This window comes from Oncorhynchus mykiss, chromosome 12 (assembly GCF_013265735.2).
Source record: "Oncorhynchus mykiss isolate Arlee chromosome 12, USDA_OmykA_1.1, whole genome shotgun sequence".
In the NCBI taxonomy this organism is placed as follows: Eukaryota; Metazoa; Chordata; class Actinopteri; order Salmoniformes; family Salmonidae; genus Oncorhynchus; species Oncorhynchus mykiss.
The window spans coordinates 89,771,303-89,797,713 of NC_048576.1; the positions used below are offsets into that span (position 1 = coordinate 89,771,303).

General features: G+C 43.5%; 1 protein-coding gene and 1 pseudogene across 1 annotated transcript in view; both read left to right on the forward strand.

Moving 5' to 3' along the window:
• The window catches only part of LOC110515007 (cytochrome P450 2K3-like), a 29,525-nt gene extending 15,900 nt beyond the window's left edge, over window positions 1-13,625 (forward strand). Inside the window, 4 exon segments of the mRNA XM_036939122.1 lie at window positions 3,437-3,578; window positions 4,942-5,126; window positions 12,911-13,052; window positions 13,165-13,625. Coding sequence (XP_036795017.1) covers window positions 3,437-3,578; window positions 4,942-5,126; window positions 12,911-13,052; window positions 13,165-13,352 — 657 coding nt within the window. The 3' untranslated portion in view covers window positions 13,353-13,625.
• A 6,699-nt stretch (window positions 13,626-20,324) lies between these two features.
• Window positions 20,325-22,346, forward strand: LOC118937831 (annotated as a pseudogene).
• Window positions 22,347-26,411: the final 4,065 nt, after the last annotated feature.

Below are 26,411 nucleotides of genomic sequence, written 5' to 3' on the forward strand. Positions count from 1 at the left end.
TTTTTAAAATATGCTTCTCAACCATTGCAAAACAAGCATTTGTGTAACAGTATTGATGGCTAACGTAGCATTTAGCATTAGCATTCAGCTGGCAACATTTACACAAAAAAACAGAAAAGCATTCAAAAAAATCATTTACCTTTGAAGAACTTCCGATGTTTTCAATGAGGAGACTCTCAGATAGCAAATGTTCAGTTTTTCCTGAAAGATTATTTGTTTAGGACAAATCGCTCCGTTTTCTGCGTCACGTTTAGCTATGAAAAAACCCCTGTATCCAGGATTGTGTAAATCTATCAGCAAGCTCATTAGCATAACACAACGTTAACTATTTATGAAAATCGCAAATGAAATGAAATAAATATGCCATCTCTCAAGCTTAGCCTTTTGTAAACAACACTGTCATCTCAGATTTTCAAAATATGCTTCTCAACCATAGGAAAACAATCATTTGTGTAAAAGTAGCTAGCTAGAGTTAGCATTTCGCGTTAGCATTTAGCGTTAGCATTAGCGTTAGCATCCAGCACGCAACATTAACAAAAACATAAAAGCCTTCAAATAAAATCATTTACCTTTGAAGAACTTCTGATGTTTTCAATGAGGATACTCTCAGTTAGATAGCAGATGCTCAGTTTTTCCAAAAAGATTCCTTGTGTATTAGAAATAGCTCCGTTTTATACATCACATTTGGCTACCAAAAAAAATCCATAAATTCAGTCCTCAAAACGCAAACTTTTTTCCAAATTAACTCCATAATATCGACTGAAAACATGGCAAACGTTGTTTAGAATCAATCCTCAAGGTGTTTTTCACATATCTCTTCATTGATACATCGTTCTTGGACACATGCTTTCTCTCCTGAATCCCAGGAGAAAATGCCCGCACCTGAAGATTACGCACAAATTTAGACAAAGGACACCGGGCGGACCTCTGGAAAATGTAGTCTCTTATGGCCAATCTTCCAATGATATGCCTACAAATACGTCACAATGCTGCTAAGACCTTGGGCGAACGACAGAAAGTGTAGGCTCATTCCTTGCGCAATCACAGCCATATAAGGAGAGAATGGAAAACAGAGCTTCAGAAATTCTGCTAATTCCTGGGTGATGCATCATCTTGGTTTCGCCTGTAGAATGAGTTCTGGGGCACTTACAGACAAAATCTTTGCAGATTCTGAAACTTCAGAGTGTTTTCTTTCCAAAACTGTTCTTTCCAAAATAGTCGAGCATCTTTTCGTGACAAAATATCGCGCTTAAAACGGGAACGTTTTTTATCCAAAAATGAAATAGCGCCCCTAGAGCTCTAAGAGGTTAAATATTTATAATACTGTAGTTTGAATTTCGCACTCTGCAATTTCACCGGATGTTGGCCAGGTGGGACGCTACCGTAGCCTTAGAAATAAGGTTAATATAATTAATAACTTGCTAACATCAGATATATATTAGCCATTTATGAGACTCATGTCAATAATTCATTGGATACATCATTAGCAATCCAATGATGTAACATCTACAGAAGACACAGGAATGCGTATGGGGGAGTTGTTGCTGTACATATTCAGAGCCATATCCCTGTAATGCTTAGAGAGGATCTTGTGTTATTGAAGTGTTGTGGTTGCAGGTTCACCTGCCTCCTCTAAAGCCTATTTTAGTGTAGCTCCTATAGGCCACCAAGTTCTAACGGTCAGTATCCAGATCATGTGTGTGAAATTCTTGATGGGGGCTCCTGAGTGGCGCAGAGGTCTAAGGCACTGCATCTCAGTGCTAGAGGTGTCACTACAGACCCTGGTTCGATACCAGGCTGATTCACAACTGGCCTTGATTGGAGTCCCATAGGGCGACGTAAAATTGGGCCAGCATTGTTAGGGTTTGGCCGGGGTACGCGGTCATGGTTAATAATAATAAAAGATGGGACTAAAATAGTGTATGAGATCATACAAATGATTTTCAATTCAAATGAAATTGTATTTGTCACATGCCAAATACAACCGGTGTAGACCTTAGAGTGAAAGGCGTACTTACAAGCCCTTAATCAATAATGCAGTTTTAAGATTTAAAAAAAAAAAAAACATTTTGCTGTGACTCTTATGTGGATGATGTTAAAAAATATTTGTTGGTCTGATGTGATTAATAAGGAGCATCCAGACGCTAAACTTGATGCATTTATGAAATTGCTTCTTCTAGTTATTGATAAACATGTACCTTTTTAAGAAACTGGCTCCGTGGATTGATGAAGAATTTAATAACTGTAAAGTTGATAGATATGGGGCAAAAGGAGTGGCTAATAAGTCTGGCTGCACATCTGACTGGCTGAAGGTGAGGTGAAGAAATTATTGTTGATCAGTAATGACAAACCTCCTGGCATTGACAACTGTCATGCCTTTAATCTGAGCCTAGAGAAGTGTTTGTCCTCAGGCCTGGTTCTAACAGCCAACCTGTCAGCTTACTGGCAGCGTTTAGTAAACTGTTGGAAAAAATGGTGTTTGACCAAATACAATGCTATTTCTCTGTAAACAAATTAAGACTTTCAGAATGTTTATAGAGAAGGCCATTGAACATGCACTGGCACAGATGACTGATGATTGGTTTAAAGAAATGTATAATAAAAATATTTCAGTGCAGCCTTTAATATTAGTGACCATAACGTGTTAAGCTTTTCAACCTCAGCTCTGAATCCACAATATGGCAATCTATCTAATAGAACCCAAGGGGGGTTTCTTTAATGGAAGCTTCTCTAAACATGTAAAGTGTGGTGTACTGCATGGCAGCTCTCTTGGCCCTCTACTCTTTTCTATTTTTATGACCTGCCACTGGCATTAAACAGAACCTGTGTCCATGTTAGCTGATGATTCAACCCGTCAGCAATCACAGCTAGTGAAATCATGGGTGGCCAGCAATAAACTGGTCCTGAACATATTCAAAATGAAATATTGTATTGATACAAATCATTCCCTAAGTTCTGGACATCAGCTGAATCTGGTAATTAATGGTGTGGCTGTTACTTGGTGTTATTTTAGATTGTGAACTCTCATGGTCAGAACATATTGATTCAATGATTGTAAAGATGAGGAGAGGACTGTCCGTGATAAATAGATGCTCTGCTTTTTTTAATCAATCAAATGTTTTTATAAAGCTCTTCTTACATCAGCTGATATCTCAAAGTGCTGTAAAGAAACCCAGCCTAAATCCCCAAACAGCAAACAATGCAGGTGTAGAAGCACCACTCTCCACAAAGCAAGCTCTAGTTTGATCTTATCTTAATTATTGTCCAGTCAAAAGAAGGGGCAACTTAATCTGCCCAGAACAGCATGACACATTTATCTCTTCATTGTAATCAGAGGGCTAATATCAATACTATGCATGCCAGTTTCTCTTGGCTAAGAGTTGAGGAAAGACTAACTGTACATAACTCATGTCATCTGAGGGTCTGTTTCTGTTAGGAATCTGGCAATATGGATTCTTTCTACCATGATGACAACCTGGTATTTAGTGTTGGTAATCTGTTTGGTGCTGGTACCGACACCACCGGGACAACCCTGCACTGGGGTCTGCTGCTAATGGCCAAGTACCCCCATATACAGGGTAAGGATTGATATAAGCACAAACGCATGCATGCACACACACCACAGGAGGCTGCTGAGGGGAGGATGGCTCATAACGGCTGGAATGGCGTGGTATCAAAAATATGGAAACCATGTGTTCAATTCCAGCCATTACTATGAGCTCGTCCTCCCCAATTAATGTGCCACCTGTGACACACAGACATGACAGTAAAGCACTCATGGTATTACATGTAAACATTGGCAAAGAGCCAGATTGAATAATATATTATGAAACTAGATAAGGATGGCTTGGTTAATGAAGGTTAAACGTTAACTGAGGAACATCTTCCTCAGAACAGCCTCAATTCGTTGGAGCATGGACTCCAGAAAGTGTTGAATGCATTCCACAGAGATGTGGCCCATGTTGAATCCTGGTTGGCTGGATGTCCTTTGGGTGCTGGACCATTCTTGATACACGCGGGAAACTGTTGAGTGTGAAAAACCCAGTGGCGTTGCAGTTCTTGATACAAACCAATGCGCTTGGCACCTTCACCATACCCCGTTCAAAGGCACTTAAATCTTTTGTCTTGCCCATTCACCCTCTGAATGGCACACATACACAATCCATGTCGCAAGACCCACTGGTTGACTCTTATTTATGAAACCCTCTTAAGCCTCACTCCCCCCTATCTGAGATATCTACTGCAGCCCCCATCCTCCACATACAACACCCATTCTGCCAGTCACATTCTGTTAAAGATCCCCAAAGCACACACATCCCTGGGTTGCTCACCTTTTCAGTTCGCTGCAGCTAGCGACTGGAACGAGCTGCAACAAACAATCAAACTGGACAGTTTTATCCCAATCTCTTAATTCGAAGACTCAATCATGGACAGTCTTACTGACAGTGTCTGCTTTGCGTGATGCATTGTTTTCTACCTTGCCCTTTGTGCTGTTGTCTGTGTCCAATAATGTTAGTACCATGTTTTGTGCTGCTAGCATGCTGTGTTGTCATCTTAGGTCTCTCTTTATGTAGTGTTGTGTTCTCTCTTCGTGATGTGTGTTGTCCTATATTTATATACATTTTTATCCCAGCCCCCGTCCCTTCAGGAGTCCTTTTGGTAGGCCGTCATTGTAAATAAGAATTTGTTCGTAACAGACTTGCTTAGTTAAATAAAGTCTCAATTGTCTCAAGGCTTAAAAATCCTTTGTTAACCTGTCTCCCCCCTTCATTTATCCTGATTGAATTTGATTTAACAAAAGACATCAATAAGGGATCATAGCTTTCACCTGGATTCAGCTGGTCAGTCTATGTCAGCGAAAGAGCAGGTGTTCTTAATGTTTTGTCTACTCAGTGTACATTTCACTGTATTAACTCCAACCCTCCCTCCTTTCTGTCTCAGATCAGGTCCAGGAGGAGATCAGCAGGGTTATAGGAAGTCGTCAAACCTTGGTAGAGGACAGGAAGAACCTGCCCTACACGGATGCAGTGATCCATGAGACCCAGAGACTGGCCAATATTGCACCCATGTCCATCCCTCACACCACCAGCCGAGATGTGACCTTCCAGGGATATTTCATCAAAAAGGTCAGATACCTGGATATCCAAATCTCTGTGTTTATTTTGTGACCAACTTCAAATTGTATTTTTTCCTGAAGGGAAGTTGCAGGTTCAAAAAACAATAAAAGAAATGCATATAAAGAGAAGCCCAATCCATTCCCCCCTTCAGTCCCTATCCAACCCCGCATCCTCCTTCCCCACCTGGAAACCATGCCTCCCACCCCGCCTGTATAAATTGATGGTTGGGATTACAGGATGCCAAGGTCATATTTTTCTATTGTAACGTGAGCTGGGAGTCAGGAAGCAAGTTTAGGGAGTTAATCAATAAACGAAACATAATACAAAACAAGAACGAACAACGCACTGACATGAAACTGAAACAGAAACAATAACGCCTGGGAAGGAAGCAAAGGGAGTAATATATGGAAGGGAATCAGGCAGATGGTGTCCAGGTGAGTCTGAGGTGCTGGTGCGCGTAATGATGGCGACAGGTGTGTGTGTATAATAATGAGCAGCTTGGTGACCTAGTGCGCCGGAGAGGGAGTATACGTGACATCTATATTCTGTTCCAGATAAAGGATTGTTCAGATTCAATTAGATCTGTGGACCATACTTTTTTAATGGCTAGCTCAGAATATAAGCTTTCCAAAAGTTGTTTATACATTATAGAGATCAGTCCTTCTGGGAACCCAGATCATGTATTTATAAATCCATCACTGGATGGTTTGGTAGTTGGGGTTCCCAAAGGACTCTGTAGACCAGCATAGCTGACTTTAGTTGTAAATATAGAAAAAAAGGAGTAGCCCGGTAATGTGTATGTATCTTTCAAATCTAGGAATGTTCTCAAACCATTACTGTTCATGATATCGGTAAGGATTCCACATTTGGGGGATGCAAAAAGACGGCATCCAGATCACAACACACGATTGTGAAATATGGGAGTATGGGCGTGCAAGAAATATATATGTATATATATACATACATACAGTGCCTTGCGAAAGTATTCGGCCCCCTTGAACTTTGCGACCTTTTGCCACATTTCAGGCTTCAAACATAAAGATATAAAACTGTATTTTTTTGTGAAGAATCAACAACAAGTGGGACACAATCATGAAGTGGAACGACATTTATTGGATATTTCAAACTTTTTTAACAAATCAAAAACTGAAAAATTGGGCGTGCAAAATTATTCAGCCCCTTTACTTTCAGTGCAGCAAACTCTCTCCAGAAGTTCAGTGAGGATCTCTGAATGATCCAATGTTGACCTAAATGACTAATGATGATAAATACAATCCACCTGTGTGTAATCAAGTCTCCGTATAAATGCACCTGCACTGTGATAGTCTCAGAGGTCGTTAAAAGCGCAGAGAGCATCATGAAGAACAAGGAACACACCAGGCAGGTCCGAGATTGTCAGGTGCGTGAATGAGGACCCAAAAGCGAATTAACAAACAGAGTCTCTTTAATGATGAACACACGTGGGCTCAGATGGACAGGTAGATTCCGACAGGACAGGACAAGGTTGCAGCAAACACGATGATAGTCTGGTTCAGGCATGAGACACACAAACAAGAATCCGACAAAGACAGAAACAAAAACAGAGAGAGATATAGAGGACCTAATCAGAGGGAAAAAGGGAACAGGTGGGAAAAGGGGTGAATGAGGTAGTCAGAGAAGACAAGGAACAGCTGGGGGGAAAGAGGGCCAGAAACGGTAACCTAGTACGACCACCAGAGGGAGACAGGGTGAAAGGAAAGGACAGAAAGACACAACATGACAATACATGACAGTACCCCCCCACTCACCGAGCGCCTCCTGGCGCACTCGAGGAGGAAACCTGGCGGCAACGGAGGAAATCCTCGATCAGCGCACGGTCCAGCACGTCCCGAGAGGGAACCCAACTCCTCTCCTCAGGACCGTACCCCTCCCAATCTACGAGGTACTGGTGACCACGGCCCCGAGGACGCATGTCCAAAATCCTACGGACCCTGTAGATGGGTGCGCCCTCGACAAGGATGGGGGGGGGGGGAAGACGAGCGGGGGCGCGAAGAACGGGCTTGATACAGGAGACATGGAAGACCGGGTGGACGCGACGAAGGTATCGCGGAAGAAGAAGTCGAACTGCGACAGGATTAATGACCCGAGAAATACGGAACGGACCAATGAACCGCGGGGTCAACTTGCGAGAAGCCGTCTTAAGGGGAAGGTTCTGAGTGGAGAGCCAAACTCTCTGACCGCGACAATATCTAGGACTCTTAGTTCTACGCTTATTAGCAGCCCTCACAGTCTGCGTCCTATAACGGCAAAGTGCAGACCTGACCCTCTTCCAGGTGCGCTCGCAACGTTGGACAAAAGCCTGAGCGGAGGGGACGCTGGACTCGGCGAACTGAGATGAGAACAGCGGAGGCTGTTACCCGAGGCTACTCTGAAAAGGAGATAGCCCGGTCGCAGACGAAGGAAGCGAGTTGTGGGCGTATTCTGCCCAGGGGAGCTGTTCTGACCAAGACGCAGGGTTGCGAAAAGAAAGACTGCGTAAGATGCGACCAATAGTCTGAAAAAAAAAAAAAAAAAAAAAAAAGAAAGACTGCGTAAGATGCGACCAATAGTCTGATTGGCCCGTTCTGCTTGACCGTTAGACTGGGGGTGAAAGCCGGAAGAGAGACTGACGGAAGCCCCAATCAAACGGCAAAACTCCCTCCAAAATTGAGACGTGAATTGCGGACCTCTGTCCGAAACGACGTCTGACGGAAGGCCATGAATTCTGAAAACATTCTCGATGATGATTTGTGCCGTCTCTTTAGCAGAAGGAAGCTTAGCAAGGGGAATGAAATGAGCCGCCTTAGAGAACCTATCGACAACCGTAAGAATAACAGTCTTCCCCGCTGACGAAGGCAGTCCGGTGACAAAATCTAAGGCGATGTGAGACCACGGTCGAGAGGGAATGGGAAGCGGCCTGAGACGGCCGGCAGGAGGGGAGTTACCGGACTTAGTCTGCGCGCAGACCGAACAAGCAGCCACGAAACGACGCGTGTCATGCTCCCGGGTGGGCCACCAAAAACGCTGGCGAATGGAAGCAAGCGTACCCCGAACGCCAGGGTGGCCGGCTAACTTGGCAGAGTGAGCCCACTGAAGAACGGCCAGACGAGTAGGAACGGGAACGAAAAGAAGGTTCCTAGGACAAGCGCGCGGTGACGGAGTGTGAGTGAGCGCTTGCTTTACCTGCCTCTCAATTCCCCAGACAGTCAACCCGACAACACGCCCCTCAGGGAGAATCCCCTCGGGGTCAGTGGAGGCTACTGAAGAATTGAAGAGACGAGATAAAGCATCAGGCTTGGTGTTCTTAGAGCCCGGGCGATAAGAAATCACGAACTCGAAACGAGCGAAAAACAGCGCCCAACGCGCCTGACGCGCATTAAGTCGTTTGGCAGAACGGATGTACTCAAGGTTCCTATGGTCAGTCCAAACGACAAAAGGAACGGTCGCCCCCTCCAACCACTGTCGCCATTCGCCTAGGGCTAACCGGATGGCGAGCAGTTCGCGGTTTCCCACATCATAGTTACGTTCCGACGGCGACAGGCGATGAAAAAAATACGCGCATGGGTGGACCTTGTCGTCAGAGAGGGAGCGCTGAGAAAGAATGGCTCCCACGCCCACCTCTGACGCGTCAACCTCGACAACGAACTGTCTAGAGACGTCAGGTGTAACAAGGATAGGAGCGGATGTAAAACGATTCTTGAGGAGATCAAAAGCTCCCTGGGCGGAAACGGACCACTTAAAGCACGTCTTGACAGAAGTAAGGGCTGTGAGAGGAGCTGCCACCTGACCGAAATTACGGATGAAACGACGATAGAAGTTCGCGAAGCCGAGAAAGCGCTGCAGCTCGACGCGTGACTTAGGGACGGGCCAATCAATGACAGCTTGGACCTTAGCGGGATCCATCTTAATGCCTTCAGCGGAAATAACAGAACCGAGAAATGTGACGGAGGAGGCATGAAAAGTGCACTTCTCAGCCTTCACAAAAAGACAATTCTATAAAAGGCGCTGGAGGACACGTCGAACGTGCTGAACATGAATCTGGAGTGACGGTGAAAAAATCAGGATATCGTCAAGGTAAACGAAAACAAAGATGTTCAGCATGTCTCTCAGGACATCATTGACTAATGCCTGAAAGACAGCTGGAGCGTTAGCGAGGCCGAAAGGAAGAACCCGGTATTCAAAGTGCCCTAACGGAGTGTTAAACGCCGTCTTCCACTCGTCCCCCTCCCTGATGCGCACGAGATGGTAAGCGTTACGAAGGTCCAACTTAGTGAAAAACCTGGCTCCCTGCAGGATCTCGAAGGCTGAAGACATAAGAGGAAGCGGATAACGATTCTTCACTGTTATGTCATTCAGCCCTCGATAATCTATGCAGGGGCGCAGAGACCCGTCCTTCTTCTTGACAAAAAAAAACCCCGCTCCGGCGGGAGAGGAGGAGGGGACTATGGTACCGGCGTCAAGAGCTACAGACAAATAATCCTCGAGAGCCTTACGTTCGGGAGCCGACAGAGAGTATAGTCTACCCCGGGGGGGAGTGGTTCCCGGAAGGAGATCAATACTACAATCATACGACCGGTGTGGAGGAAGAGAGGTGGCCCTGGACCGACTGAACACCGTGCGCAGATCGTGATATTCCTCCGGCACCCCTGTCAAATCACCAGGCTCCTCCTGTGAAGAAGAGACAGAGGAAACAGGAGGGATAGCAGACATTAAACATTTCACATGACAAGAGACGTTCCAGGAGAGGATAGAATTACTAGACCAATTAATGGAAGGATTATGACAAACTAGCCAGGGATGGCCCAAAACAACAGGTGTAAAAGGTGAACGAAAAATTTAAAAAGAAATGGTTTCGCTATGATTACCAGAAACAGTGAGGGTTAAAGGTAGCGTCTCACGCTGAATCCTGGGGAGAGGACTACCATCCAGGGCGAACAAGGCCGTGGACTCCCTTAACTGTCTGAGAGGAATGTCATGTTCCCGAGCCCAGGTCTCGTCCATAAAACAGCCCTCCGCCCCAGAGTCTATTAAGGCACTGCAGGAAGCTGACGAACCGGTCCAGCGTAGATGGACCGACAAGGTAGTGCAGGATCTTGAAGGAGAGACAGGAGTAGTAGCGCTCACCAGTAGCCCTCCGCTTACTGATGAGCTCTGGCTTTTACTGGACATGAAGTGACAAAATGACCAGCAGAACCGCAATAGAGACAGAGGCGGTTGGTGATTCTCCGTTCCCTCTCCTTAGTCGAGATGCGGATACCTCCCAGCTGCATAGGCTCAGCTCCCGAGCCGGCAGAGGAAGATGGTAGTGATGCGGAGAGGGGGGCAACGGAGAACGCGAGCTCCTTTCCACGAGCTCGGTGACGAAGATCAACCCGTCGCTCAATGCGAATAGCGAGTTCAATCAAGGAATCCACGCTGGAAGGAACCTCCCGGGAGAGAATCTCATCCTTTACCTCTGCGCGGAGACCCTCCAGAAGACGAGCGAGCAAAGCCGGCTCGTTCCAGCCACTGGAGGCAGCAAGAGTGCGAAACTCAATAGAGTAGTCTGTTATGGATCGATTGCCTTGACATAGGGAAGACAGGGCCCTGGAAGCCTCCTCCCCAAAAACAGATCGATCAAAAACCCGTATCATCTCCTCCTTAAAGTCCTGATACTGGTTAGTACACTCAGCCCTTGCCTCCCAGATTGCCGTGCCCCACTCACGAGCCCGTCCAGTAAGGAGAGATATGACGTAGGCGACACGAGCAGTGCTCCTGGCGTAAGTGTTGGGCTGGAGAGAAAACACAATATCACACTGGGTGAGGAACGAGCGGCATTCAGTGGGCTCCCCAGAGTAACACGGCGGGTTATTGATTCTGGGCTCCGGAGATTCGAAAGCCCTGGAAGTGGCCGGTGGATCGAGGCGGAGATGGTGAACCTGTTCTGTGAGGTTGGAGACTTGGGTGGCCAGGGTCTCAACGGCATGTCGAGCAGCAGACAATTCCTGCTCGTGTCTGCCTAGCATCGCTCCCTGGATCTCGACGGCTGAGTGGAGAGGATCCGAAGTCGCTGGGTCCATTCTTGGTCGGATTCTTCTGTCAGGTGCGTGAATGAGGACCCAAAAGCGAATTAACAAACAGAGTCTCTTTAATGATGAACACACGTGGGCTCAGATGGACAGGTAGATTCCGACAGGACAGGACAAGGTTGCAGCAAACACGATGATAGTCTGGTTCAGGCATGAGACACACAAACAAGAATCCGACAAAGACAGAAACAAAAACAGAGAGAGATATAGAGGACCTAATCAGAGGGAAAAAGGGAACAGGTGGGAAAAGGGGTGAATGAGGTAGTCAGAGAAGACAAGGAACAGCTGGGGGGAAAGAGGGACAGAAACGGTAACCTAGTACGACCAGCAGAGGGAGACAGGGTGAAAGGAAAGAACAGAAAGACACAACATGACAATACATGACAGAGATACTGTTGTGAACAAGTTTAAAGCCGGATTTGGATACAAAAAGATTTCCCAAGCTTTAAATATCCCAAGGAGCACTGTGCAAGAGATAATATTGAAATGGAAGGAGTATCAGACCACTGCAAATCTACCAAGACCTGGCCGTCCCTCTAAACTTTCAGCTCATACAAGGAGAAGACTGATCAGAGATGCAGCCAAGAGGCCCATGATCACTCTGGATGAACTGCAGAGATCTACAGCTGAGGTGGGAGACTCTGTCCATAGGACAACAATCAGTCGTATATTGCACAAATCTGGCCTTTATGGAAGAGTGGCAAGAAGAAAGCCATTTCTTAAAGATATCCATAAAAAGTGTTGTTTAACGTTTGCCACAAGCCACCTGGGAGACACACCAAACATGTGGAAGAATGTGCTCTGGTCAGATGAAACCAAAATTGAACTTTTTGGCAACAATGCAAAATGTTATGTTTGGCGTGAAAGCAACACAGCACATCACCCTGAACACACCATCCCCACTGTCAAACATGGTGGTGCTAGCATTATGGTTTGGGCCTGCTTTTCTTCAGCAGGGACAGGGAAGATGGTTAAAATTGATGGGAAGATGGATGGAGCCAAATACAGGACCATTCTGGAAGAAAACCTGATGGAGTCTGCAAAAGACCTGAGACTGGGACGGAGATTTGTCTTCCAACAAGACAATGATCCAAAACATAAAGCAAAATCTACAATGGAATGGTTAAAAAATAAACATATCCAGGTGTTAGAATGGCCAAGTCAAAGTCCAGATCTGAATCCAATCGAGAATCTGTGGAAAGAACTGAAAACTGCTGTTCACAAATGCTCTCCATCCAACCTCACTGAGCTCGAGCTGTTTTGCAAGGAGGAATGGGAAAAAAATTCAGTCTCTCGATGTGCAAAACTGATAGAGACATACCCCAAGCGACTTACAGCTGTAATCGCAGCAAAGGTGGCGCTACAAAGTATTAATTTAAGGGGGCTGAATAATTTTGCACGCCCAATTTTTCAGTTTTTGATTTGTTAAAAAAGTTTGAAATATCCAATAAATGTCGTTCCACTTCATGATTGTGTCCCACTTGTTGTTGATTCTTCACAAAAAAATACAGTTTTATATCTTTATGTTTGAAACCTGAAATGTGGCAAAAGGTCGCAAAGTTCAAGGGGGCCGAATACTTTCGCAAAGCACTGTATATTGCTGCCTGAAGTTGTAATCCACTCCTTTTGAATGTGCACATTTATTAAACCAGGTTTCATCACTTTTACTCTGAAAATAAGGGATCATATGCTTCACCCTTACTGCAGGGGACGTCTGTGATACCTCTACTGACGTCGGTCCTACAGGACGATAGCGAATGGGAGAGCCCTCACACCTTAACCCCCTCCCACTTTCTGGATGAGAAGGGAGGATTTGTCAAGAGGGACGCCTTCATGGCCTTCTCTGCAGGTATATTAACTTTATTATACAACAAATTATTTAATTGCAAGAAGTAGAACAATTCTGGTAGCCTTTTGAACAGACTTCATGCTATTTTCTGTATATTTGGTCTCTCTCGCAGGTCGTAGGGTGTGTCTGGGGGAGGGTCTGGCCAGGATGGAGCTCTTCCTCTTCTTCACCTCCCTCCTGCAGCACTTTCGTTTCTCTCCTCCTCCTGGAGTAACAGAGGATGATCTGGACCTGACACCATCCGTGGAGTTCACCCACAATCCGTCACCTCACCAGCTATGTGCTGTGAGCCGTGTCTGAGATTAGAACATGAAAATATTGGTGGGGCAAACTCAATCAAAAAAGTGAATAATCCCAGAAATTAGTTTCCGCGAAATACACAAACATTATTATATTTAGTTTATGATCGGTTCATAGGCACCTTCCAATATCTTTTACATTTAATTACACTGAAGACTACGGTAGTGGAATTATTTTTATAGAGTGAAGTCTATTTTACTTCATTTTCAGCAATGGTCTGCAGTATTGCTAAATTGCTAAGTATTGCTAAGAGTATTGGGACGCAGTCCAACACGTTCTGAGGGTAGTTGCATCCGTCTGTCTGTTAATAAAATAATCCTGTTAAGAATAAAGCAACAAAGTTTATAAAGCTTCTCCTTCGTTTCAATCATTGCATTGTAAGTTTCATGGGTCATTAAAACAGGGTGTTATCCTGTTCTAACAGTGCCTAATAAAACAGGGTGTTATCCTGTTCTAACAGTGCCTATTAAAACAGGGTGTTATCCTGTTCTAACAGTGCCTATTAAAACAGGATACATCCATTAGAATTTAACTACTTTTTGACAACACCACTTTTCTATTTGAACAAAACCTTCCATACATATTTGCCCATTGTAAAACTGCTCAGAAAGTGACTTAATAAATATTTATTAAATAAATATTTTTGTTCTCAAGAAATTTGACAACCTGGTTGTAGATAAACCAAATGCAAATGTTATTGTTGCTGGGATTTACCACCGACCCCCCTGCTGCCATGGCGGATGCTATTGTTGCTATATCTGAGTGTTTAACACCTTTTCTGTCCTCGAAGTTGGTCATTTTAGGGGATTTGAATCTGGAGTAGCTATCCCTGGCTTCAGATCAATTTAAGTTTATATGCATAGATTTGTATCTTACTCAATTGATCTCAAAACCCACATGGCCCTGTTAACTCTTCATTGATTGAGTTCATTCTTACTAATAACCCCCATAAATATTTGTGTAGTGGAGTATTTGCATATGATCTCAGTGATAATTGTCCCATAGGATGTATTAGAGATACTACACTGCAAAATACTAATCATGGTTTAATTAAGAAACATTTTTTTAAATGTTTCTGCTGAAGGGTTTTTACATAACATGTTCTACTCTGATAAAACCACTGTATCCTGTATTCCTGACCCTGAGTTTGCTCTAGAAAAGGTCTCCTCAATAAATAAATATATACACTACCGCTCAAACGTTTGGGGTCACTTAGAAATGTCCTTGTTTTTGAAAGAAAATCTCATTTTTGTCCGTTAAAATAACATCAAATTGATCAGAAATACAGTGTAGACATTGTCAATATTGGAAATGACTATTGTAGCTGGAAACGGCCGATTTAACTTCTTGACGCTACCCATCCCCTAAGTGGGATAATTGTCATCAGCACTCGTTGAATAGCATAGCGCCACAGTCAAATAATATGACAAAAAATATTCATATTCATGAAATCACAAGTGCAATATTGCAAAACACAGCTTAGCCTTTTGTTAAATCTGTCGTCTCAGATTTTGAAATTATGCTTTAATAATAATAATATCCTAAATGTCCACAAACATGTCAAACGTTTTTTATAATCAATCCTCAGATTGTTTTTAAAATATACACTGCTCAAAAAAATAAAGGGAACACTAAAATAACACATCCTTGATCTGAATGAATGAAATATTCTTATTAAAGACTTTTTTCTTTACATAGTTGAATGTGCTGACAACCAAATCACACAAATTATCAAGTTTGCGGACGACACAACAGTGGTAGGCTTGATTACCAACAACGACGAGACGGTCTACAGGGGGGAGGTGAGGGCCATCGGAGTGTGGTGTCAGGAAAATAACCTCACACTCAACGTCAACAAAACTAAGGAGATGATTGTGGACTTCAGGAAACAGCAGAGGGAACACCCCCCTATCCACATCGATGGAACAGTAGTGGAGAGGGTAGTAAGTTTTAAGTTTCTCGGCGTACACATCACAGACAAACTGAATTGGTCCACCCACACAGACAGCATCGTGAAGAAGGCGCAGCAGGGCCTCTTCAACCTCAGGAGGCTGAAGAAATTCGGCTTGTCACCAAAAGCACTCACAAACTTCTACAGATGCACAATCGAGAGCATCCTGTCGGGCTGTATCACCGCCTGGTACGGCAACTGCTCCGCCACAACCGTAAGGCTCTCCAGAGGGTAGTGAGGTCTGCACAACGCATCACCGGGGGCAAACTACCTGCCCTCCAGGACACCTACACCACCCGATGTCACAGGAAGGCCATAAAGATCATCAAGGACAACAACCACCCGAGCCACTGCCTGTTCACCCCGCTATCATCCAGAAGGCGAGGTCAGTACAGGTGCATCAAAGCTGGGACCGAGAGACTGAAAAACAGCTTCTATCTCAGGGCCATCAGACTGTTAAAAAGCCACCACTAACATTGAGTGGCTGCTGCCAACACACTGACTCAACTCCAGCCACTTTAATAATGGGAATTGATGTAAAATATATCACTAGCCACTTTAAACAATGCTACTTAATATAATGTTTACGTACCCTACATTATTTATCTCATATGTATACGTATATACTGTACTCTATATCATCTAATGCAACTTTATGTAATACATGTATCACTAGCCACTTTAAACTATGCCACTTTGTTTACATACTCATCTCATATGTATATACTGTACTCAATACCGTCTACTGCATCTTGCCTATGCCACTCTGTACCATCACTCATTCATATATCTTTATCTTTATCCCTTTACACTTGTGTGTATAAGGTAGTAGTTTTGGAATTGTTAGCTAGATTACTCGTTGGTTACTACTGCATTGTCGGAACTAGAAGCACAAGCATTTCGCTACACTCGCATTAACATCTGCTAACCATGTGTATGTGACAAATACAATTTGATATGATTTGATTTGGAAATCAAATTTATCAACCCTTGGAGGTCTGGATTTGGAGTCACACTCAAAATTAAAGTGGAAAACCACACTACAGGCTGATCCAACTTTGATGTAATGTCCTTAAAACAAGTCAAAATGAGGCTCAGTAGTGTGTGTGGCCTCCATGTGCCTGTATGACCTCCCTACAACGCCTGGGCATGCTCCTGATGAGGTGGCGGATGGTCTCCTGAGGGATCTCCTCCCAGACCTGGACTAAAGCATCTGCCAACTCCTGGACAGTCTGTGGTGCAACGTGGCGTTGGTGGATGGAGCGAGACATGATGTCCCAGATGTGCTCAATTGGATTCAGGTCTGGGGAATGGGCGGGCCAGTCCATAGCATCAATGCCTTCCTCTTGCAGGAACTGCTGACACACTCCAGCCACATGAGGTCTAGCATTGTCTTGCATTAGGAGGAACCCAGGGCCAACCGCACCAGCATACGGTACCTAATGGCAGTCAGGCTACCTCTGGCGAGCACATGGAGGGCTGTGCGGCCCCCCAAAGAAATGCCACCCCACACCATGACTGACCCACCGCCAAACCGGTCATGCTGGAGGATGTTGCAGGCAGCAGAACGTTCTCCACGGCGTCTCCAGACTCTGTCACGTCTGTCACATGTGCTCAGTGTGAACCTGCTTTCATCTGTGAAGAGCACAGGGCGCCAGTGGCGAATTTGCCAATCTTGGTGTTCTCTGGCAAATGCCAAACATCCTGCACGGTGTTGGGCTGTAAGCACAACCCCCACCTGTGGACGTCGGGCCCTCATACCACCCTCATGGAGTCTGTTTCTGACCGTTTAAGCAGACACATGCACATTTGTGGCCTGCTGGAGGTCATTTTGCAGGGCTCTGGCAGTACTCCTCCTGCTCCTCCTTGCACAAAGGCGGAGGTAGCGGTCCTGCTGCTGGGCTGTTGCCCTCCTACGGCCTCCTCCACGTCTCCTGATGTACTGGCCTGTCTCCTGGTAGCGCCTCCATGCTCTGGACACTACGCAGACAGACACAGCAAACCTTCTTGCCACAGCTCGCATTGATGTGCCATCCTGGATGAGCTGCACTACCTGAGCCACTTGTGTGGGTTGTAGACTCCGTCTCATGCTACAACTAGAGTGAAAGCACCGCCAGCATTCAAAAGTGACCAAAACATCAGCCAGGAAGCATAGGAACTGAGAAGTGGTCTGTGGTCACCAACTGCAGAACCACTCCTTTATTGGGGGTGTCTTGCTAATTGCCTATAATTTCCACCTGTTATCTATTCCATTTGCACAACAGCATGTGAAATGTATTGTCAATCAGTGTTGCTTCCTAAGTGGACAGTTTGATTTCACAGAAGTGTGATTGACTTGGAGTTACATTGTGTTGTTTAAGTGTTCCCTTTATTTTTTTGAGCAGTGTATATTCGATAATATATCAACCGGGAGTGTAGGTTTTTCAATAGGACAGGGAGAAACAATGACCCCTTTACTCTTTTGTGCAAAACTCACTCTGAGAGACCCCACCTATCCACTTACGCAATGTGATCTTTCGCGCGCATTTTTCAAAATAAAAGCCTGAAACTGTCTAAAGACTGTTGACACCTTAGGGAAGCCATAGAAAAAAGGAATCTGGTTGATATCCCTTTAAATGGAGGATAGGCATGCATAGGAACAGAAGTTTCAAAATAAGAGGCACTTCCTGATTGGATTTTCCTCAGGTTTTCGCCTGCAATATCATTTATGTTATACTCACAGACAATATTTTGACAGTTTTGGACACTTTAGTGTTTTCTATCCTAATCTGACAATTATATGCATATTCTAGTTTCTGGGGCTGAGAATAGGCAGTTTCAAAAACGAAAATACTGCCCCCTACACGCAAAAGGTTAATGGAATATCTACATAGGCGTAAATAGGCCCATTATCAGCAACCATCACTTCTATGATCCAATGCCACATGTTAGCTAATTCAAGTTTATAATTTTAAAAGGCTAATTGATCATTAGAAAACCCTTTTGCAATTATGTTAGCACAACTGGAAACTGTTGTACTGATTAAAGAAGCAATAAAACTGGCCTTCTTTTGACTAGTTGAGTATCTGGAGCATCACCATTTGTGGGTTTGATTACAGTGTTACGTTCGTAGCCGGAATGAGGAGACCAAGGTGCAGCGTGGTAGGCGTACATCTTTCTTTTATTGATGACACCGAAAAAATAACAAATACAAAATGAAACGCACAGTTCTGTAGGGCTGGAAAGCAACAATACAAAAACAAGATCCCACAAACTAAGGTGGGGAAAAAGGGCTGCCTAAGTATGATCCCCAATCAGAGACAACGATAGACAGCTGCCTCTGATTGGGAACCATATCCGACCAACCAAGAAATAGACAAACTAGAATGCCCACCCAAATCACACCCCGACCTAACCAAATAGAGAAATATAAAGGCTCTCTAAGGTCAGGGTGTGACATACAGGCTCAAAATGGCCAGAAACAAAGACCTTTCTTCTGAATCTTGTCAGTTAAATCAAATCAAATTGTATTTATCACATACACATGGTTAGCAGATGTTAATGTGAGTGTAGAGAAATGCTTGTGCTTCTAGTTCTGACAATGCAGTAATAACCAACAAGTAATCTAACTTAACAATTGTTCTGAGAGATGAAGTCTATTCCATCCGAGAAACTGAGATCTTGTACACCGCTGTGTACTTCTCCCTTCACAGAACAGCGCAAACTGGCTCTAACCAGAATCGAAAGGAGTGGGAGGCCCCCGGTGCACAACTGAGCCAGAAGACAAGTACATTATTGTCTAGTTTGAGAAACAGACGCCTCAAGTCCTCAACTGGCAGCTTCATTAGATAGTACCTGCAAAACACCAGTCTCAACGTCAACAGTGAAGAGGTGACCACGGGATGGAAAATGACCACCAAACTTTAACTTCCTGACTGATGTCTCGAGATGTTGCTTCAATATATCCACATAATTTCCCCTCCTCATGCAGCCATCTATTTTGTGAAGGGCACAAGTCCCTCCTGCAACAAAGCACCTCCACAACATGATGCTGCCACCCCCGTGCTTCACGGTTGGGATGGTGTTCTTCGACTTGAAATGCCTACCCTTTTTCCTCCAAACATAAGGATGGTCATTATGGCCAAACAGTTCTATTTTTGTTTCATCAGACCAGAGGACATTTCTTCAAAAAGTACGATATGCAGTTGCAAACTGTAGTCTGGCTTTTTTTTATGGCGGTTTTGGAGCAGTGGCTTCTTCCTTGCTGAGCGGCCTTTCAGGTTATGTCGATATAGGACTCGTTTTACTGTGGATATAGATACTTTTGTACCGGTTTCCTCCAGCATCTTCACAAGGTCCATTACTGTTGTTCTGGGATTGATTTGCACTTTTCACACCAAAGTACGTTCATCTCTAGGAGACAGAACACATCTTCTTCCTGAGCGGTATGATGGCTGCGTGGTCCCATGGTGTTTATAATTGCGTACTATTGTTTGTACAGATGAATGTGGTACCTTCAGGCATTTGGAAATTGCTGACTTTTGGAGGTCTACAATTATTTTTCTGAGGTCTTGGCTGATTTTTTAAAAATTATCCCATGATGTCAAGCAAAGAGGCACTGAGTTTGAAGGTAGTCCTTGAAGTACATCCACAGGAAAACCTCCAATTGACTAAAATTATGTCAGTTAGCCTATCGGAAGCTTCTAAAGGCATGACAATTTTCTGGAATGTTCCAAGCTGTTTAAAGGCACAGTCAACTTAGTGTATGTAAACTTCTGACCCACTGGAATTGTGATACAGTGAGAATAAACAATTATAAACAATTGTTGGAAAAATGACTTGTGTCATGCACGAAGAACATTACCTAACCGACTTGCCAAAACTATAGTTTGTTAACAAGAGTGGTTGAAAAACAAGTTTTAATGACTCCAACCTAAGTGTATGTAGACTTCTGACTTCAACTGTATGTAAGACAGTCATTATGTTGGGCACTCACTTTTCCCAATTCCACATCACTGTCTGATCTTACAGCACTGCTTGTGGAGATCCATGGCTCTTATGGGAGGTCTTCTCCTCCAGGCTCCCAGCACTGTGACACTGCTGGGGGCTGTGCTGTTTCTGCTGGTCTTCTACCTCTTCTTCTCTGGTTCCAACTCTGAGGAAAAGGGGATGGAGCCTCCAAGACCCAGGCCACTGCCCCTGCTTGGCAACATGCTCCAGCTGGATCTCAAGAAGCCCTATCACTCTCTCTGCGAGGTAAGATGAAGTCCTCCGTTGCTTTCAGAGAAAACTGTTGAGGTTATTGATTTGATCTGTAAGATGTTATCTGTTTTATCTCACTTATGTAGTTTTCTTGCTATTTCACCAGGTTTGAAAAGTTCAGTAAGCAAATTGATAGAAGACTTCCACACATTGTATATGCTTTTAGCAGGTTAATGTTGTTTAATGTTGTATTCTGTAATGTATTTCAATAGATATGTCCTGTCCAAATAGCCTGGTCCCAGATCTGTTTTTTTGCTGGGACCAGGCTATGGCCAAAATACTTTGTGACAGTGACCAAAGCATTGCAAGGAAAGAGATGAGGCCACTTTAGAATATTGAGATGCACCCTAGGAATATTCATTCAGGGATCTTGTTAACAAAACAGACCTGGGTTCAAATACATAATGTAAGAAGATTTGTCTAAATACATATTTTGTTTTTTAAGGTCTTTAAAATACAGTGAATAGTATTTGAACCCAGGTCTGACCTCAACTGTAAACCCCTGTTTACCAAGCCATATGTGATGTCCTATTTTGTGCTTATTCATATATGACTATGAGGCATAACTGTGTACTTTATGTATGCTTTTTCTGTCCAGCTCTCCAAGAAATAGGGCTCCATCTTTACGATTCACTTTGGACCCAAGAAAGTGGTTGTTCTGGCAGGATACAAGATGGTTAAGCAGGCGCTGGTCAATCAGGCAGAGGACTTTGGGGACAGGGACATCACTCCTGTGCTCAGTGAACTAAACCAAGGACATGGTAATGATATTTGATTTATTCTGACTTTGTCACATTCTTAAAGAGAGTTCACCAAAATTACATATTGGGTTTCCTTACCCTGTATGCAGTCTATGGACAAGCTAAGACAGCAATCCATGCTTTAGTTTTGTTTACCTGGCCACTGTCTACAACAGCTAATCCAATACAAGTCAATGTCCCCATATATCAGCTTGTTTTGCATTTTATGTCCAAATCATCTTAAAATAATTGTCCAGTGTTTCCAGATATCTATGAAATATGACTGATAATTAGTTACAATATGAGTAACATATTTTCCATTCCAAAACAATTGTAATTGAGCATGTTAAATATAAGCTTTTCTGTGTTGGAATGATGTGGGCGTACCACAACAAAATTGTGTGGGCTTATACCAAAATATTAATGCGAGTCAACTACTTTTTGGCATTTTTATGTTAGGCATCAAGGTTGGAGTCAACAACATTATGTGGGTATAAGTTAACAGAATATTAACTTTTAAAAGTGGGATTTTCTCTGGAGTCTTATTTTAAAGCTGCAATGGGTACGTTTTTGGGCAACCTGACCAAATTCACATAGAAATGTGAGTTATAGATATATTATTCTCATTGAAAGCAAATCCATCAAAGGTTCTTATACTAATCCTCTGCAAATAATATAAATGTCTATGATTAATTAGCATTTACAGATGATCATGCCCAGAAAGGATGCATAGATCATTTGGTAGATTGTTAATTTTCTTGGCATATGATAATTATTATGAAAGAGTCAAATAATTATGAAATGGCATATTATTGTGAATATATTATGTTTTTTTTATTTCACTTTGTATTGTCATAGAAACCGACTACCTTCTTTACAGGGATTCTGTTTGCCAATGGAGACTCATGGAAAGAGAAGAGGCTCTTTGCCCTGACAGACCTTAGAGACTTTGGGATGGGCAAGATACTGAGCAAGGAGAAAATCTTAGAGGAAATTCACTACCTGATTGAAGTGTTTGTACAATACCGGTATCTCTACAATGTAGTAGTAGAATTAGCATAATGTATTTGTGTAAGAGATGTGTAGCCCTAATTGCCTTTAAAAATATATATATTATTAGTAAATAGATACATTAGTTAGCTTGTTTAGTGATTGTGTCAGTTCTAGAAAGATTATTTTGTACGACCACCGTCATCACCGCTCCCTAAAACACTTCTGCGAGCAGGCCTTTCTAATCGACCTGGCCCAGGTATCCTGGAAGGATATTGACCTCATCCCGTCAGTCTAGGATGCCTGGTCGTTCTTTAAAAGTAATTTCCTCACCATCTTAAATAAGCATGCCCCTATCAAAAAATGTAGAACTAAGAACAAATGTAGCCCTTGGTTCACTCCAGACCTGACTGCCCTTGACCAGGACAAAAACATCCTGTGGCGGACTGCAATAGCATCGAACAGTCCCCACAATATGCAACTGTTCAGGGAAGTCAGGAACAAATACACACTGTCAGTCAGGAAAGCAAAGGCTAGCTTTTTCAAACAGAAATTTGCATCCTGTAGCTCTAACTCCAAAAAGTTTTGGGACACTGTAAAGTCCATGGAGAACAAGAGCACCTCCTCCCAGCTGCCCACTGCACTGAGGCCAGGCAACACGGTCACCACCAATAAATCCATGATAATCAAAAATTTCAATCAGCATTTCTCTACGGCTGGCCATGCTTTCCTCCTGGCTAACCCGGCCAACAGCTCCGCACCCCCCGCAGCTACTTGCCCGAGCCTCCCCAGCTTCTCCTTCACCCAAATCCAGATCGCAGATGTTCTGAAAGAGCTGCAAAACCTGGACCCGTACAAATCAGCTGGGCTAGACAATCTAGACCCTCTCTTTCTAAAATGATCCGCCGCCATTGTTGCAACCCCTATTACCAGTCTGTTCAACCTCTCTTTCATATCGTCCGAGATCCCTAAAGATTGGAAAGCTGCCGCGGTCACCCCCCTCTTCAAAGTGGATGACACTCTAGACCCAAACTGTTATAGACCTATATCCATCCTGCCCTGCCTTTCTAAAGTCTTTGAAAGCCAAGTTAATAAAAACAGATCACTGACCATTTCGAACGCCGTACCTTCTCCGCTGTGCAATCCGGTTTCCGAGCTGGTCATGGGTGCACCTCAGCCACGCTCAAGGTACTAAACGATATCATAACCGGCATTGATAAAAGACAGTACTGTGCAGCCGTCTTCATTGACCTGGCCAAGGCTTTCGACTCGGTCAATCACCGTATTCTTATCGGCAGACTCAATGGCCTTGGTTTCTCAAATGACTGCCTCGCCTGGTTCACCAACTACTTCGCAGACAGAGTTCAGTGTGTCAAATCGGAGAGCCTGTTGTCCGAACCTCTGACAGTTTCTATGTGGGTATCACAGGGTTCAATTCTCGGGCCGACTCTTTTCTCTGTATATATCAATGATGTCGCTCTTGCTGCGGGTGATTCCCTGATCCACCTCTATGCAGACGACACCATTCTGTATACATCTTTGGACACTGTGTTAACTAACCTCGAAACGAACTTCAATGCCATACAACACTCCTTCCGTGGCCTCCAACTGCTCTTAAACGCTAGCAAAACCAAATGGATGCTCTTCAACCGTTCGCTGCCCGCACCCACCCGCCCAACTAGCATCACTGCTCTGGACGGTTCTAACCTAGAATACGTGGACAACTACAAATACCTAGGTGTCTGGCTAGACTGTAAACTCACCTTCCAGACTCATATCAATCATCTCCAATCCAAAATCAAATCTAGAATCGGCTTCCTATTTTGCAACAAAGCCTCCTTCACTCACGCTGTCAAACTTACCCTTGTAAAACTGACTATCCTACCGATCCTCGACTTTGGCGATGTCATCTACAAAATAGCTTCCAATACTCTACTCAGCAAATTGGATGTAGTCTATCACAGTGCCATCCGTTTTGTTACCAAAGCACCTTATACCACCCACCACTGTGACCTGCATGCTCTAGTCGGCTGGCCCTCGCTACATATTCGTCGCCAGACCCACTGGCTCCAGTTCATCTATAAGTCTTTGCTAAGTAAAGCTCCGCCTTATCTCAGCTCACTGATCACAATAACAACACCCACCCGTAGCAAGCGCTCCAGCAGGTATATCTCACTGGTCATCCCCAAAGCCAACACCCCCTTTGGCCGCCTTTCCTTCCAGTTCTCTGCTGCCAGTGACTGGAACGAATTGCAAAAATCGCTGAAGCTGGAGACTTACATTTCCCTCACTAACTTTAAACATCAGCTATCTGAGCAGCTAACCAATCGCTGCAGCTGTACATAGTCCATCTGTAAATAGCCCACCCAATCTACCTACCTCATCCCCATACTGTTTTTATTTACTTTGCTGCTATTTTCCAAACCATGATCACTACTTACACACCATCATCTGCTCATCTATCACTCCAGTGTTAATCTGCTCTGTTAATCGGTTCTTACAGGTTCTGCATCAATCCAGGTACAGTCTGCTCATCCAGTCCACCCAGTTTTTTAAAAGACTTTCTCACTAGACAATGGCTGTTTCAGTGCAATCAATAAAACTGGGGGGGGGGGAATCAAGGACAAAAATGTGAAAATCTTCCCTGCTCTACAGACGTCTATATTGGTCCACTGATACAGGAGTATTAAAGGCCCAGTGCACTACTTTTGTGAAAAAATACGGCTTTTGTTTTTGTACATGTTTCTCAGCACCCCTACTTCCCACGGATGTGAATTTTTTGGTAGCATATTCCTACCTAACCAGTTTGATGGACCATCAACAGGCAATTAAATATAATAAGTGAAAGGTCTGTGAAAAAGTCTGAGAGTTTTGTGTATGCAGGAAAAGTAATGTATTCTTTTTACAGAATAGTACAGGTTAACAGGTTAAAGAAAACTGACATCACAATATGCCTTGCTGATATTGATATTAAACAATATTGATATCATATCAAATTATCAATATTCAATTATCAGGAATTGTGAAAAACTGAGTTTAAATGTATTTGGCTAAGGTGTGTGTAATCTTCCGACCTCAACTGTATACGCTCAATTTATTATTGATATTTAACTCTGCGTCATTGTATTTCACTATGTACACTATTAATTGAAAATAACGGTTGTTCAGTGTTCTAATGTTAATTATTTAGAGCAATGTTTACTCACAGTATAATCACGAGTTAAACTTCTATTTAATCAAACAACACTATTTTGTGGTTTATATGGTCCCATTTCAGTTGCAAAATCAAATTTACATATTTCTTAATGTGTCATATTAGGGTGGCTTGTTTGTGAAATCCAATCTCTATTGGTATCAATTTAATTAAGATAAATAATTTCCAGCAATTTTACATTACCCACAATTTACATTCAGAATGCAAGTCAGCCTTCTCAGTAAAGGTTGCAATAAATCCAACCACCTACAGATTAGATTAGTTTATGAAAATGTATGTTACATGTCGTGGAAATGTCCTGTATTACAAAATCATGAGAGAGCAAACCACACACAAGTCAGAGTTATATCATAAAGGGCATATTTAAATTATATATGAGCTTCACCATAGCCCTGTGACTCTCAGGTCAATTCAGTGTCCATACATTAATTATCTGAGTGTCAACATGATGGCAACTGAGATCCTTTCTAGCAAAGATCCACCCCTCTAGTCGACATGACAAACCACAGATAATAGGAACTTTCACGAGTTAAGATTTTACTTGAGAGAGGAGTATCCCATCGCCAGACAGTATTTAGCTATAAATTATTGTTCAGTTTGCTCACTTAGACAAAGTTCTATCTCATTCTTGGTACCACTTAGGACCAAAACATTACCTCATTCAATGGCATATATCAATTGTCAATTCTAGATATTCCCATCAAAAATACAACCCCTCCTGGACAAGCTTACGGAGAGGAGTGACTGGCACACAGACATTGTGGAGCCAACTAACTGCTTCCCCATTAATCACACCATCCCTTCACATGGTTTAGGAATAGGTACAGACACATTCACAGAGAAGACAAACCTGACCTCTCCCCTCTCTGGGGCCCAAGTAACTTTACCCACATAAGCATACTTATGAACATTCATAAAACATC